Below are 15313 nucleotides of genomic sequence, written 5' to 3' on the forward strand. Positions count from 1 at the left end.
GTCCAGGAGAGCTGGCTGTATTTTAAAGAATCCTTATTGAGGTTACAGGGAGAAACCATCCTCATGTGTAGAAAGAATAGTAAATATGGCAGGCAACCAGCTTGGCTAAACAGTGAAATCCTTGCTGATCTTAAACACAAAAAAAGAAACTTACAAGAAGTGGAAGATTGGACAAATGACCAGGGAAGAGTATAAAAATATTGCTCAGGCATGCAGGAGTGAAATCAGGACGGCCAAATCACACTTGGAGTTACAGCTAGCAAGAGATGTTCCGAATAACAAGAAGGGTTTTTTCAGGTATGTTAGCAACAAGAAGAATGTCAAGGAAAGTGTGGGCCCCTTACTAAATGAGGGAGGCAACCTAGTGACAGAGGATGTGGAAAAAGCTAATGTACACAATGCTTTTTTTGCCTCTGTTTTCACGAACAAGGTCAGCTCCCAGACTACTGCACTGGGCAGCACAGTATGGGGAGGAGGTGACCAGCTCTCTGTGGAGAAAGAAGTGGTTCGGGACTATTTAGAAAAGCTGGACGAGCACAAGTCCATGGGGCCAGATGTGCTGCATCCGAGAGTGCTAAAGGAGTTCGCGGATGTGATTACAGAGTCATTGGCCGTTATCTCTGAAAACTCATGGCGATTGGGGGAGGACCCGGACAACTGGAAAAAGGCTAATGTAGTGCCCACCTTTAAAAAAGGGAAGAAGGAGGATCCGGGGAACTACAGGTCAGTCGGCCTCACCTCAGTCCCTGGAAAAATCATGGAGCAGGTCCTCAAGGAATCAATTCTGAAGCACTTACAGGAGAGGAAAGTGATCAGGAACAGTCAGCCTGGATTCACCAAGGGCAAGTCATGCCTGACTAATCTAATTGCCTTCTATGATGAGATAACTAGCTCTGTGGATGAGGGGAAAGCAGACATGTTATTCCTTGACTTTAGCAAAGCTTTTGACATGGTCTTCCACAGTATTCTTGCCAGCAAGTTAAAGAAGTATGGGCTGGATGAATGGACTATAAGGTGGATAGAAAGCTGGGTAGTGATCAATGGCTCCATGTCTAGTTGGCAGCCAGTATCAAGTGGAGTGCCCCAAGGGTCGGTCCTGCGGCCGGTTTTGTTCAATATCTTCATTAATGATCTGGAGGATGGCGTGGATTGCACCCTCAGCAAGTTTGCAGATGACACTAAACTGGGAGGAGAGGTAGATACGCTGGAGGGTAGGGATAGGATACAGAGGGGCCTAGACAAATTAGAGAAATGGGCCAAAAGAAATCTGATGAGGTTCAACAAGGACAAATGCAGAGTCCTGCATTTAGGATGGAAGAAACCCATGCACCGCTACAGACTAGGGACCGAATGGCTAGGCAGCAGTTCTGCAGAAAAGGGCCTAGGGGTTGCAGTGGATAAGAATCTGGATATGAGTCAATAGTGTGCCCTTGTTGCCAAGAATGCTAACGGCATTTTGGGCTGTATAAGTAGGGGCCTTGCCAGCAGATTGAGGGATGTGATCGTTCCCCTCTATTCGACATTGGTGAGGCTTCATCTGGAATACTGTGTCCAGTTTTGGGCCCCACACTAGAAGAAGGATGTGAAAAAATTGGAAAGAATCCAGCGGAGGGCAACAAAAATGATTAGGGGATTGGAACACATGAGTTATGAGGAGAGGCTGAGGGAACTGGGATTGTTTAGTCTGCAGAAGAGAAGAATGAGGGGGGATTTGATAGCTGCTTTCAACTACCTGAAAGGGGGTTCCAAAGAGGATGGATCGAGACTGTTCTGAGTGATAGCAGATGACAGAACGAGGAGTAATGGTCTCAAGTTGCAGTGGGGGAGGTTTAGGTTGGATACTAGGAAAAACTTTTTCACTAGGAGGGTGGTAAAACACTGGAATGCATTACCGAGGGAGGTGGTGGAATCTCCTTCTTTTGAAGTTTTTAAGGTCAGGCTTGACAAAGCCCTTGCTGGGATGATTTAGTCGGGGATCGGTCCTGCTTTGAGCAGGGGGTTGGACTAGATGACCTCCTGAGGTCCCTTCCAGCCCTGGTATTCTATGATCCACAGACTATGCCTAAGATTTCCAAAGGGGTCTGCAGCTCCATTTGAAATTTTTTAGGGGGTCTGCAAATGAAAAAAGGTTGAAAACCACTGCTCTAAACAGTCCATTTCCCAGGATAGACAAGGACCCAGTGGGAGAAACAGCTCAAACAATGTGAAGCGGGGGATAGAGCCATAGTAGAGGGGTAGGAGACTGACAGAAGGAGGGAGTTGCTGTACGAGTGGCAATGACTCCTAGCTGAAGACAGCATTTGGTACCTCATTCTGTTGACCAGCAGAGATTGGGACAGCTGAAGCTAGAACACTTAGCAGCAAAAATGTATGAGAATAAAAATAGTTATCTATAACTCAAACTATAGTTTTAGCCATCCACCCCCCCACACACACACTGAATTAAACCCCTTCCTTTCCGTCTCCACACAAGCACTTGAGAATTGCTCAGGGCTCTGTGTGTCTTTTATAAGGTGGGGGCCCATTTTATTCCCACTGCATTCAAAAAATGAAACAAAGCCGCTCTAGGTCGGAGGAATATCTCTTTACAAGTTGAAGCTTACCCCCAGTTCTAGTAGGCCTTCATGAATCTGGCAGCTTGTTTGTATTCAGTGCATTGCTGTCATTCATAAAATGGCATGTTAATTATGAAAGAGCTTCAAGAAGCAGGAAGTTTGTGACTTCCCTGTCCTAGCATGGGGGTAATTGAATTGGGGAAATCTTTATCTCACTCTCTGCTAGCCATAACCTGCAGAGATAATGTTATTATGCTGTCTAATATTTGCCATAGTAAAATGAATAACAATAAATTTAGATACAGTTTAGGCCTGCATCTAGCATGGCAATTTAAGGGCACTTGTTTGTTAACTCACTGGTGGTAATGCAAATATTAAATTATGTGGCAGCACCCTAATGCCCCAGTGAGGATTGAGGCCCCTTTATGTGAGATGTTGTACCCACACATAAAACAAGGTCCCTACCCTGAAGAATTTATAATCTAAAAACACAAGCCAGACAAATCCTAATACGCAGATGTGAGCAAAACATAAAGGTACTAATCTTATTAGTTACATTTGTTTCCCCCATGAACCATCCCTTCTACCATCATCTCCCTAATTAACTATAGGAACAGATTACCAAGGCATGTGGTAAATTCTTCAGCACTTGCAGTCGTTAAATGAAGATAGGAAGTCTTTCTAAAATGCATGATCTTGTTAAGCTGCAAGTTATTAGGCTGGAAGCAGGAACCACTAAGTGAAATTCTGTGGTTCATGTTTTGCAGGAGGTCGGAGTAGATTATTTGTATTTCAGTAGCACCTATGAACCCTACGTACAGACCAGGACCCCACTCTGCCCGCCACTGTACAAACACAGAACAAAGAGACATAGTACCTGCCACAAAGAGTTTGCAATCAGAAAACAGACAACAGGTGGATACTGACAGATGAGGCAGCAGAAGGAAACAATGAGACAGTATTGGTCAGCATGATAGGCAGCAGTCTCACCATACTTGCTGCCTAGCTATTGTTAAGTTTTAGCAGGCCGATGATTTTGGAGATTATTACAAAGTCCCATTTGGCCTTGAAATATATGAATCCTTCTGTTTGGATGCCTTGGCTAATATGCTCCTCCACTGCTGACTCAAAGTGCTTCCGCTTTATATTATATTGTATTTTATTGCTTGCCTGTTGCCTCACCTTTCTGTACGTCTCCTTCCCAAATCTGTTTCAGCTCTAATCCGCATCTACACCTTCCCTTATTCCTCTTCTGTGAATTTTCAGTATACTTCACAGTTTTGCTGCCAGGGGTTCTGAAAGCATCCTACGTCTCTGATGGCCTGCTTCCTCTGTCCCAGTGCTGCTCTGGTTGCTGCTGCTCAGGTCTGACTCCTGGGAATTAGTATATTCTACTGCCTGCATGTTTTGGGACGGCTGTGGGGATATTACAAAATTTATGACATAAATTGTCCAAACCTTAAGATAGTATAAGTGTTTGCTAAGGTTTGAGAAATGAATTCCACTCTCGAAGACCATCTTTACTATCATAGGGATGGAAAAGACTTAGTAGGTCATCTAGTCTCTCTCTTTCTGGCATTGCAGGATTCTTCCCTGCAGTGCATTCTCTAGTGCTTTGCCCAGTCTAGTTAAATAATGGAATTTCCACCACTTTCTTTGAGAGAGCAGGCTACTTACTAGATCTCACTTTCAGGAAGAAATTACTACTCTTTTTTTTTTTTCCAGCCTAAATTTTCTTAATTTCTGTCCTTAGCTTCTAGTTATAGTCCTTGGATTGTTCTAAGGAATTCCTTTCCCTACTCAGTGTTCACATCCTTAAATCTTTTGAAGGTTGTGAAAAACTTCTTCTTTTTCTGAAGATAAAAGAATAAATAGGTTTTATCAGGGCTTCCTTCCTTCCTGCCCCCATTTCTGCACCTCTGTATCACTGAAATATTTACATAAACATAATTTATATTTAAAAGCACTAGCCTCTGTCTGTGAATGAAAACATTTTCTACTTTAAAATGTAAAAAGGGAAGCAGGGAGACCCTCAAAGTTTTTATGATGTCTACCAGGAAACCAAGAGTGACAGTGGTCTAAGGGCTTGTCTACACTGGCACTTTACAGCACTGCAACTTTCTCGCTCAGGGGTGTGAAAACACACACACACACACACGAGCACTGCAAGTTTCAGCGCTGTAAAGTGCCAATGTAGACAGTGCATCAGCGCTGGGAGCTATTCCCCTACTGGAGGTAGGTTTTTTTATAGTGCTGGGAGAGCTCTAATGTTGCTAGTGAAGACATGCTCTAAATGCTCAGAGAGAGAGGAGCGTGCCCAGGGGGCGGGATTAACTGTTGAGAGTGGATGGAGTTATGAACTTGTAGGATGGAATTGGTTTAGCAGAATGTAGGAGCTTCTGGAAGATGAACAGGGCATCTGATGATGTTTCCATATAAAGCTAGCTAGTTCATCTTATTTTTCAGTCTTCATATTTTTGAATGTACTAAGTGAGAATTTAAAGAAACATTTGAAGGACATCATCCTGGATGCACATCCAGACAGATTTAAACTTCCACTGCCCCATACTGAAAGTGAGGGAATAAAGGAAAAATTAAAGAAGTTAAAGAATCAATATTGACAGTAATGCAAGATGATTGGCTAAAGATAAGAAATTATCTGATAATGTCTACAAACATCTGTACAGGAAAGAATGCTTTCCTTCTTAATATTGATTCTGTGTCTGAAAAAATAGCCACAGAATACAGAGTCCAAATGGTTGAAGCTGTCATCCAAGAATGTAGAGAAGGGTGCGACATGGAGGTCTTTACCATTTTTCATACAACAAAAGTAAAGTGGGAGGGGGGACCAGTCTTCCTAAATAACGTATGGTGGTTCAGCACACTAAGCCTTATTATGTAAGTAGTAATCTAATAGAGTTCTAAAGCACATTCTGAAAGTTTAAAAATGAATTCTTCCCTGATCAGTCTCATTTAAGGGGGGGAGAAGATTATTGCCCAACTTCCCAACACAGTGGAGTCTCATCTTACATGGGGGTTAGGTTCTAAAGTCAGCGCGTAAAGCGAAAATCACGTATAGTCAAAATTACCCTTGAAAATCCCTTAAATCACCCGTAAAGTGCAGTCTACTGCACATGGTTTTGTATATACTGTACAACCCTGTACAGTAATATGTATAATGTATACAGTAATGTACAGTATATAATAGAGTGCATATGCTAAATATAATTTTACAATACTGTATTTTTAATTACGGGGGGTAATTACAGGGGATCATCAGGGCTTGATGTCGATCCAGGAGATGGAGGTAACAGAGAGCGAGTCGTAGATGAAGGGGGCGGCTCTGGTTCAGCTCAAGAAGTTGATTGCGTAGGCTAATCTGCTGCTGGTTGTTTTTCCTTGAAGTGATCAGCAACTGTCGCTGTTGTCTCTTGAGCCGCTCAAACATTTCTTGATATGGTCTCAAATAGTCCATACTACTACGTGTGATTTTTGAGGCTTCGTTCCACAGAGGGATCGTATTCAGAAATCATTCAAGTGTTTTCGCTGCTTGTAACACTTCAGCAAGATTCTCCTAACAGATGTGCAGAGCAGCTGTAAGTTGTGAAAGAGGCAGAAGCTGCCCCCCCAAACAGCCCCAGGACAAGGTGTGGATGGACATAATACTGGCATAGTCACTTTTGCCATCCCTACATACACACCCCACTTGGTTCCAAGCACAGCTCAGACAAAGCCACTAATTTAGTTCTCAGTCTCACAAAGTATCTACAGCTGAGTTGCATCATACGCGCATTTAACTTACGCAAATTCAACTATGTGTGCTTGGCCGAAAAAAAAAAAAAGATACTTGTAAATAGTGCGGGCGATTCCGCCCACCATTACACTCAATGAGCGTGAGATGGGAGACGTGAATCTGCTGTTCCCTCAGTCGGTCTCAGTTCCCACGTGCCTCTCACAGTGTGAGCATCTTGCCCTGCTGAGTGTGATTCTAGTGTTTAAAGATACTTATTTTTTGTACATGGCCCCTAAACGCAAGCCAACTACTTCATCTGGTGCTCAACTGAAGAAACAGCGATCTGTTGGAAAAACTGGAAAAACGCTGGAGGAAAAACTGATTCCAACTTGCTGGCTCTTCCTTTTTGTCGTCGTCATCTTCATCTTCTATAGACTATTTTATCAGTTCCCCTAACTCTTCATTAGTCAATGCGTCTCTATGGCTCTCAATTAATTCTTCAATTTCTTCCTCAAGGATGTCGACGAAGCCATCACCGTCCACCTGCCTGGCCACCTGAACAATGCGTTTCACTTTGTCAATGGTCGGGAAACCCTTAAAATCATTCACACATTCTTTCCATAGGTTTCGCCAACATGCATTGACTGTTTCAGGCTTGATTGCATCCATTGCCTGTTTAATATAAGTGATGCAATCAGCAATGGTGAAGGACTTCCGGCACTCCATCACATTAAGACTGGGATCAGCATCCATAGCGCTATGTATCTGTGAGAATGTAAGCCTCGTGTACATGGCCTTAAAACAGCGAATCACGCCTTGGTTGAGAGGTTGGAGGATGGACGTGGTATTGGGGGGGGAGAAAGACGACTTCAACATCATTATGCGCAAACCGGAGTGCCTCAGGGTGGCCAGGAGCATTGTCTATGATCAGCAACACTTTAAAGTCAAGTCCTTTCTCTCCGAGGTACCTCTTGGCCTCTGGAATGAAACACTTGTGGAACCAACCCAGAAATAATCCAGAAAATCCAGAAATGCTCCCGTCACCCAAGCCTTTTTATTTATTTGCCAGAACACAGACAGATTTTTGTTCTTGCCTTTTAGGGCACGGGGATTTGCAGCCCTGTAGAGCAAGCCCAGCTTTATTAAATGCCCAGCCACATTGCCATAAAACAACACAATCACATGGTCTTTAGCTGCTTTAAAGCCAGGGGCTTGTCTTTCTGATTTTGAAATGTAAGTGCGGTTGGGCATTTTTTTTCTAGATGAGCCCAATCTCGTCAGCATTAAAAACTTGTTCCAGAAGATAGCTCTTTTCTTCTATGATTTTCTTCAATTGTTCGGGGTAGGCTTTTGCTGCCTCTTCATTGGCAAATGGAGCTTCACCAGTAGTCTGCACGTTTTTGAGGTTGAAGCGGTTCCTAAAACTGTTAAGCTCCCTGTGGCTGGCTTTGAATTCCTTCTCATCAGAAGGCTGTCCCTCTTTGGGAAGTTTGAACAGTGCGTAGAGGCTAAGAGCCTTTTCTCGCAATGTGTTGCCATCAATAAGCACACGTTTACAGTTTGTCTTCCAGCCATAAGTTTAATGCCTTTTCATTCTTCACTAAAGTCTTATCATGCATCTGGCTTGTCGCCTTAACAGTTATTGGAGCACTTGATGCCACAGCTTGACGAATTTCTCTCTCTCAGATCTTGATGGCATGGATGCTAGATTCGTTGTGGCCATTTTTACGCACCACTTTGGAGACCGACATACCGTCTCTCAATAAATCCAACACAGCCAGTTTTTCCTCCAGCGTTTTTCCAACAGATCGCTGTTTCTTCAGTTGAGCACCAGATGAAGTAGTTGGCTTGCGTTTAGGGGCCATGTACAAAAAAATAAGTATCTTTAAACACTAGAATCACACTCAGCAGGGCAAGATGCTCACACTGTGAGAGGCACATGGGAACTGAGACCGACTGAGGGAACAGCAGATTCACGTCTCCCATCTCACGCTCATTGAGTGTAATGGTGGGCGGAATCGCCCGCACTATTTACAAGTATCTTTTTTTTTTTTTTTTCGGCCAAGCACACACAGTTGAATTTGCGTAAGTTAAATGCGCGTATGATGCAACTCAGCTGTAGATACTTTGTGAGACTGAGAACTAAATTAGTGGCTTTGTCTGAGCTGTGCTTGGAACCAAGTGGGGTGTGTATGTAGGGATGGCAAAAGTGACTATGCCAGTATTATGTCCATCCACACCTTGTCCTGGGGCTGTTTGGGGGGGCAGCTTCTGCCTCTTTCACAACTTACAGCTGCTCTGCACATCTGTTAGGAGACCCAAAGAGCCGCCAGGTATAGCTGTGCCCCTACACAGGAACCAATGACAGAGGGTGAAAACCTGATTATACTGGCTCTGCACCATAGTGCCGGGGAATTCTTAGCTGGCTAGTTAAACTGGCTTTACAGCTACTTGTGGCTAAGAGTCTGGCCCCATGTCTGTCTGTATTTGACTCCAGATATTGTAAGTGTGGTGAATACATTAGGTATAAGGACTTCGTTCATAACACATAATGTGTTTTACATAGTAAGGGATCTACAGAGCCCATATGCACACAAAGTTTCAGCCGTTTGATGTTAAACCAACTTACTAAACCAGTGTAACTTTGTGTGGATATTCTTATGTCAGTTTAAACCTCACTTATATTGGGTTGCTAAACCAGTGTAAGAAGATTATAAGATGGTGTAAGAATGTCTATACCCAGAGTTGTACCAGTTTAGTTGAAATGGTTTAGCATCATGGTTTTAGTTATACTGGTGCAACTCATGGTTTTTTAATTTCTTTTTTTTTTTTTTAAAGACAAGTCCTAAATGTTGAAATGCAACTGAAGGTTGTTTTAGGCATATTACAGGTTCCACTGTTGCAACACCATCTCAGCAGAAATCTGGCTTTATTAAAATTAACAACAAGGAACTGGAGCTGCTCAAGGACACAATTGAAAAACGGTTTGGAGCAGCTCTGGAACTTTTCCGTTACTTTAGCCCATGTGACTGGTCCCAAATACAAAACTGTTAGGTTGAGAAGAGGATGAAACTTAGGGGATGGAATTGTCAATGCTAGTGAAGCTATCATAAGTCTCATATTTTTCTAGCGTCGTAACTCTTGAAGTCATGGGACTAAGAAGAAATTTCAGCTTTAATTTAAAAAAGCAAAGTAAATTTATACAATTAATGGTTGACCAGAAAAGCTTGACAGTTTGCTCCCTAAAGGCAGAAAGACCAGAAGGACAAATAAAAATGAACCCAACATTTATTTCTGAAATTCTCATCTCATGCTTTATGAACCTTTTGGTGCTGGCAATACTGGTTCCTTCTTTCTAGTATTTAAAATTGAAGCTCCAAATGTATACCCCAAATTCACCCTTCTGAAGGAGGTCGTCTTGTGTTTTTGTTGTATCAGAATGTTGGAAAATCATGAAAGCTAAGTCATGGAAGACGACGAGTTGAATTCAAAATTTTTCAACTTTTACAATGCCTGTACTGTCCAGCCAGCTCTCTATCAGTTGAGTGTGTGTTTTTAGCATGGCTGAAATTTTGTGATAGGCAAGTGACTCTAAAAGCAAGTAGGTTGATGTAGATATTGATACTGAAAAGCAGGCACAAAAGAGTGGTAGGACCTCGCTAGTTAGTAAGCTGGAGACTCTGTTGTTGTGTTCTTTTAAGTTAGTTACACAGTTGTGAACTTTTCATTTTGGACTATAAGTATGCCCTCTTACGTTTGAGGAATAAATCTGCTTAAAAACTGACTTACATGGTTTGTGGTTTTGTTTCATTTCATAAAACCTTTTACTCTCTCTCCCCTCCCCCCCCCCTTTTTTTTTTGGTGGAGGTTGGGGATGGTTGAATAAAATTATAGAACAAAAAAAACGAACCCCATAAATTTTATATAAAATAGGCCTAGCTTGCCTGTATTAATGCTGCATCATGGGTATGAAACATGTTTTTTTTAGGTTTTTCGCTCTTTTGAATTCCTCTTAAAAATTTCTCTGACTCTAGAGTGTAACTGGTTCAGACTTGTGCTGTATAAAAGTGGGTGGGGACTTTTAAGCTGACATTAGGAGCTTAATAGAGTAACAAAACCTACTGCTGTGGAACCTTAAAAGTGACTGTTCACCAAGATGATAAACTTGGTTTTGTTTCTACTTCTTTAGTTTTGTTTTAGTGTACTCAGGAAAGAGTTGAATAAATTGTGTGAGACTTAAGAATGCTGAAGTTACTCAGTGCATTGCAAACAAAATACAAGCTCTGTTTTCTAATTATAGTTAATAAGACAGCTAATTGAGAAGTTCACACTGCAAAATGTTTGTGTAGGTGAATGGAATGTAGATCTCATAGGTATATTGATAAATGTAACAGATCATTTAAACAAAATTCAGAAATTATGTTTCGATTAATAGCTTTGTTTAAATGGAAGCAAGAGATGTATAGGAATAAGGATATTGTACTGCCTTTGTAAGTAAAGACTTGTAGATGGTCTTGCTAGTTTAGTTTAGTATAGCATAGCGCTGGTTTCTATTTCTGCCTGTGCCACTGACACACTGTAACACTTCAAGCAAGTTGCTTAAGTACTGTTTGTTTACATGCATGTAAAATGGAGATAACACCTCCGTTGGGGGTTATGACGCTTAATTGCTTGTAAAACGTTTGGAGAACATTAGAAGTACTATAGAACAGGGAAGTGTTATTGCTTGGCACTTAGCTCTCAGAACACTTTTGTGTATTGAGTTGGGAGAGCAAGACAGTGTAACAAGGGCAGCTTGACGATATTCCTAATTATCATACATTAAAGTATGTTCCCTTTTTTCTTTTCTTTCTAGACTTTATATTCAGAGCACCCATCAAGTTAAGCAAACCTGGGGAATTACGTGAGGAATATGAAAGCCAGCTGAAGAAGGTATAGTATTTTGTTTAATTGTGACTTTCTTCCAGAGTAACTTGGAATCCTTACAGATATGCCTGCTTACCTATATGGAGAATTCAAAGCGTTCTTTTCTTTTCTAAAACAAAGGTCATTTATCCCTTCATACCATTCAGTCAATTCAGGAAAATGTTGGCAGTTGTCAGTAGTTCTGGAACCAGCAAACTGCTATCTTAGGCCATGTCTACACTACAAACTTTGGTTGACACAAGTTACGTTAGGGTACAACCTCCAAAGTTTGTATACCACTCATGCGCATGCATACTTGGCTATTTGCATCAGCGCTGCGCGTGTTCACTAGGAGTGCTTGTGTTGATGAATAAGGCTGTGTGCCATGCACTACCATCTGGTGTGATGCCTTTTGGGAACTCTTTGCAGTGGATTGTGGAGTAGAAATGAGTATCCCAGGATCTCTAGGAGCTAGGGGTCAAATTCCCAGAATGCAGCTTTCTCTGTCCCATAATGCCATCATGTCCCATAACTTTCTCACCCTTTTTTTTTAAATTATTTTTAAATCTCACAAACTTGGGCAGCACTTTTCAGTGTTCACCATCTTTGACAGAAGCATGGAGCCCGCAGACCTCTCTACTATTCTCACGAATGCAGCAAATACAGGACACACAATCCTCTTGTTTGCAGACCTGCTGGAAATACACCTCTACCCTGGTATAACGCGGTCCTCGGGAGACAAAAAATCTCACTGCGTTATAGGTGAGACCGCGTGATATCGAACTTGCTTTTCGAACCTTTTCCTTGTTCCCTGACCCCCCCCCCCCCCCTCCAAAGACCCTCCCGTCCCTAATCACCCCCAGGACCTCACTCCCTACCCAACCCCCCTGCTCCCTGTCCCCTGACTGCTCCAATCCCTATCCACACCCCTCGCCCCCTGGCAGGCACTCATCAGCAGCGGTGGGAAGTTGAGCAATGCGGCCCCAGCTCACTCCACTCTGCCAGCTCCCAGCCGCGGTGCTCCGCTTCTTGCCGCCAGTGAGTGCGGGGAGGTTGGAGAAAGGACGCTGCCCGTACTCCCCTGCGGCGGGAAGCAGAGCGCAGCGGCTGGGAGCTGGCGGAGTGGAGCGGACTAGGGCTGGGCTGTTCCCCTTCCGCCGCTGCTGGTGAGTGCAGGGGGATCCCTTCCCCCAAGGCCTTACCGCGAGCGACACGGCTGGGGCCGGGGCAAGGGAAGCAGAGCAGGCTGCTCCCGCCCCTCCTCCCCCGCTAATTCCCCGGGCCAGTCTGGGACTGCAGGGCCCCCAAAAGTGCCCCCCCAGCTCCTGCCTCCCAGACCTGGGGGGGAGAAGCCCCTGACTGCCTCCATGACCCTCTGCCCCTTATCCAACCCCTTGGCCCCGGCCCAGCCCTGCACCCTTAACACGCTGCACAGAGCAGCGTGTTGGAGCTTTACTGTGTTGTATGCAAACCCGCGTTCTATCGGGTCACGTTATATTGGGGTAGAGGTGTACTGCAACAATGGTGGACGTGATGATTTCTTGGAGGACAGTTTGCTGGAGGACATAGTGAAAAACAGTTCAAGGTTGTTGGTGACATTCACGGAGCAGCTTCAGATGGTGGAGTGCTGCTTCTGGGCCAGAGAAACAAACACTGTGGGATCACATCATAATGCAAGTTTGAACAATGAATAGTGGCTACAGACCGTTCAGATGCGAAAAGCCACATTCTTGATCTATGTACTGAGCTCACTGCAGCACATGGATACCCGAATGAGAGCTGGATTGATAAATGAGAAGCTAATGGTAGTTGCACTGTGGAAGCTTGAAATACTTGTTTTCTACTAGTCAGTGGGAAATAATTTTGAAGTAGGAAAATCAACAGTTGGGGCCATTGTCATAAAAATGGGTAGGGCCATTAATTGTCTCCTGCTATGTAAGGCTCTAACTCTCAGCAATGTGTAGGCCATAGTGGATGGATTTACAGCAGTGGGGCGATAGATGTACGCACATCCCTTTTGTAGCACCTTGGACAGAGTATGTCATTCAAAAAGGCTACTCTTCTGTGGTTCTGCCAGCATTGGTGGATTACCAGTGATGCTTCACCAATATCCATGTGGGCTGCTCCAGGAAGGTGCAAGACTCTTGCATCTTTAAGGACACAGGACTGTTCAGAAAGCTGCAAGTAGGGACATAAATTCCCAGCCATCAGATTACCATTTGTGATACTGAAATCCAGGAGTGATTCTGGGGTACCCAGAGTAGCCCTTGCTCTCCTGGCTCAGGAAGCTGTATGCTGTCCATCTCAACCGTATCGAGGAACTATTCAGCTACCCGCTCAATAGGTGCGGAATGACAGTTGAATATGCTTTTGGTAGATTGAAGGGACATTGGCAGTGTTTACTCACTAGATGGGATATTTTTCTCACTGAGATCCAAATGGTTATAGCTGCCTGTTGTGTCCTGCATAATATCTGTGAGGCAAAGTGGGAAAAGGCTGCCGTGGAGGTGGAGCTGGAGCGGCTGCCTGCTGACTTTGAGCAGCCAGACACAAGGGCCATTAAAAGGATTCAGTGTGGAGCTATGCCGTAGAGGGGGGGCTTTGAAAGAGCACATGAACAGTCAGCAGCAGTAACGTTCTGTGCTGCAGTCTTCTCTGGCCTGGTGCTCTGGGTGCTGCTAAGAACTGTATAGTGCTTGCTGTACATTTTATAAATGACTGTATGTTTTCCTGAATCTCTGATTTATGTGGTCCTTCCTGTTTGTTTACAAGTACTGCATGTTTTGAGTACTGCTTTGCATTCTGCAGCATGTGTTGTGAACTAATAAAGATAACTGTATTCTCCTCAAATAGAACGTCATTGAGTGGCAAAAACAGTGCAAAAATGCAAGAAACGGGTAAACTTTTAACATTCAGAGAATAGAAATTGGAAATTGGAAAGGCAGCGAACAAACATTTCAGTCCATTTCAGTGCACAAATGTAGTCCAACATGGCTACATACACTGACCTGTGAGAACCTGTGTGCTGGTGTGTATGTGAAGCTGTAGTTTTCCTTCTTGTTCCCCGGTGTGGCATGAGAGGGATAAGGATCCTGGCCCATGATGCCAGGTGGAATGTTGGGGGGTATAGGGATCTGCTAATATGGAGTTCTCCAAGGACAGCAAAGGGTGGGAAGTTCTGGGATTTTTTTTGTTTGTTTTTTTGTTTGACCTGTAGGTTCACCAAGGTGTGCATCACTTGTGTTTGCTGCCTGGGAAGACCCATTATGTGCGGGTGCATCTCCCTATTCTTTTCCTGCTGAGATTCCTGGACCTTTCTCCTGTCTGCCCTTTCCTTCTCCATGCTGTCTGCTATGGTATCCCTCCAGGCCCTTTTCTTGCAGGCCAGTGCACTACTGGCTTGCAGGATCTCACTGAACATGGCTGCTCTAATCCTCTTCTTTTCCTCCTCATCAGAGTCAGGCATTCTGCAAGTGTGAAGGGGGCATCTCAAGGCTGCCAGAGCAGCAGCTACAGCCAAAACAGACACATGTACCATTGGATTTACAATCATCGTGGAAAGGGAAAGATAAGTGTCAGAACTCACTTTTCTTATTCCCATAAACACTTTTAAGAAGACTGCTTATTGATCCTTCATCTTTGGAATGCCTTAAGACAGCACTGGTCGCCAGCCCCAGCCATAGTGAATATGGCCCACCGGGGACGAGGGTGCGGAAGAGAAGAATAGGGTGATGGCAGTCAACATTGGCACTATTTTCCACAGGTAGTGGTGTGGTTAGCTGATACCTCACTTCTGAGGGTGACAAAGGCACGGAGAGCACAGCTGGCACCCTGAAGACTTGAGGCCTGTATGCTGCTAGCTTGTTTACTGCAATGATGCTAGCTGAACGCATCGTGGGGTGGGGTGGGAAAGTACCCTACCTCAGAGGAAGAAATAAGGCAGCCATCTCTAGAAACCTTTGGGAGAGGATTGCACAATATCTCCATGAAAGTTTCTCAGGGATATGTCTCAGGAGATACAAGAGACACTCCTGTGTATGTAAACTGCTCTGCCCTGCCCCCCCCCCCCCTTCTCACTTGCCTAAACCAACAGGGGAATGAATAGCAGATGCCAGTTCTA

The 15313-nt window shown here is 43.9% G+C and overlaps 1 protein-coding gene across 1 annotated transcript in view; it reads left to right on the forward strand.

Annotated features, from left to right (window-relative positions):
* Positions 1 to 15313, forward strand: part of RNF169 (ring finger protein 169) — a gene marked incomplete at its 5' end in the record, with an annotated part of 49952 nt that overhangs the window by 8495 nt on the left and 26144 nt on the right. The window contains one exon of the mRNA XM_084617370.1: positions 11144 to 11220. Within this exon, the coding sequence (XP_084473496.1) occupies positions 11144 to 11220 (77 nt within the window). The remainder of the gene's footprint in view (positions 1 to 11143; positions 11221 to 15313) is intronic.

This window comes from Lepidochelys olivacea, assembly GCF_965140295.1.
Source record: "Lepidochelys olivacea isolate rLepOli2 genome assembly, chromosome: 1".
Classification (NCBI taxonomy): domain Eukaryota; kingdom Metazoa; phylum Chordata; order Testudines; family Cheloniidae; genus Lepidochelys; species Lepidochelys olivacea.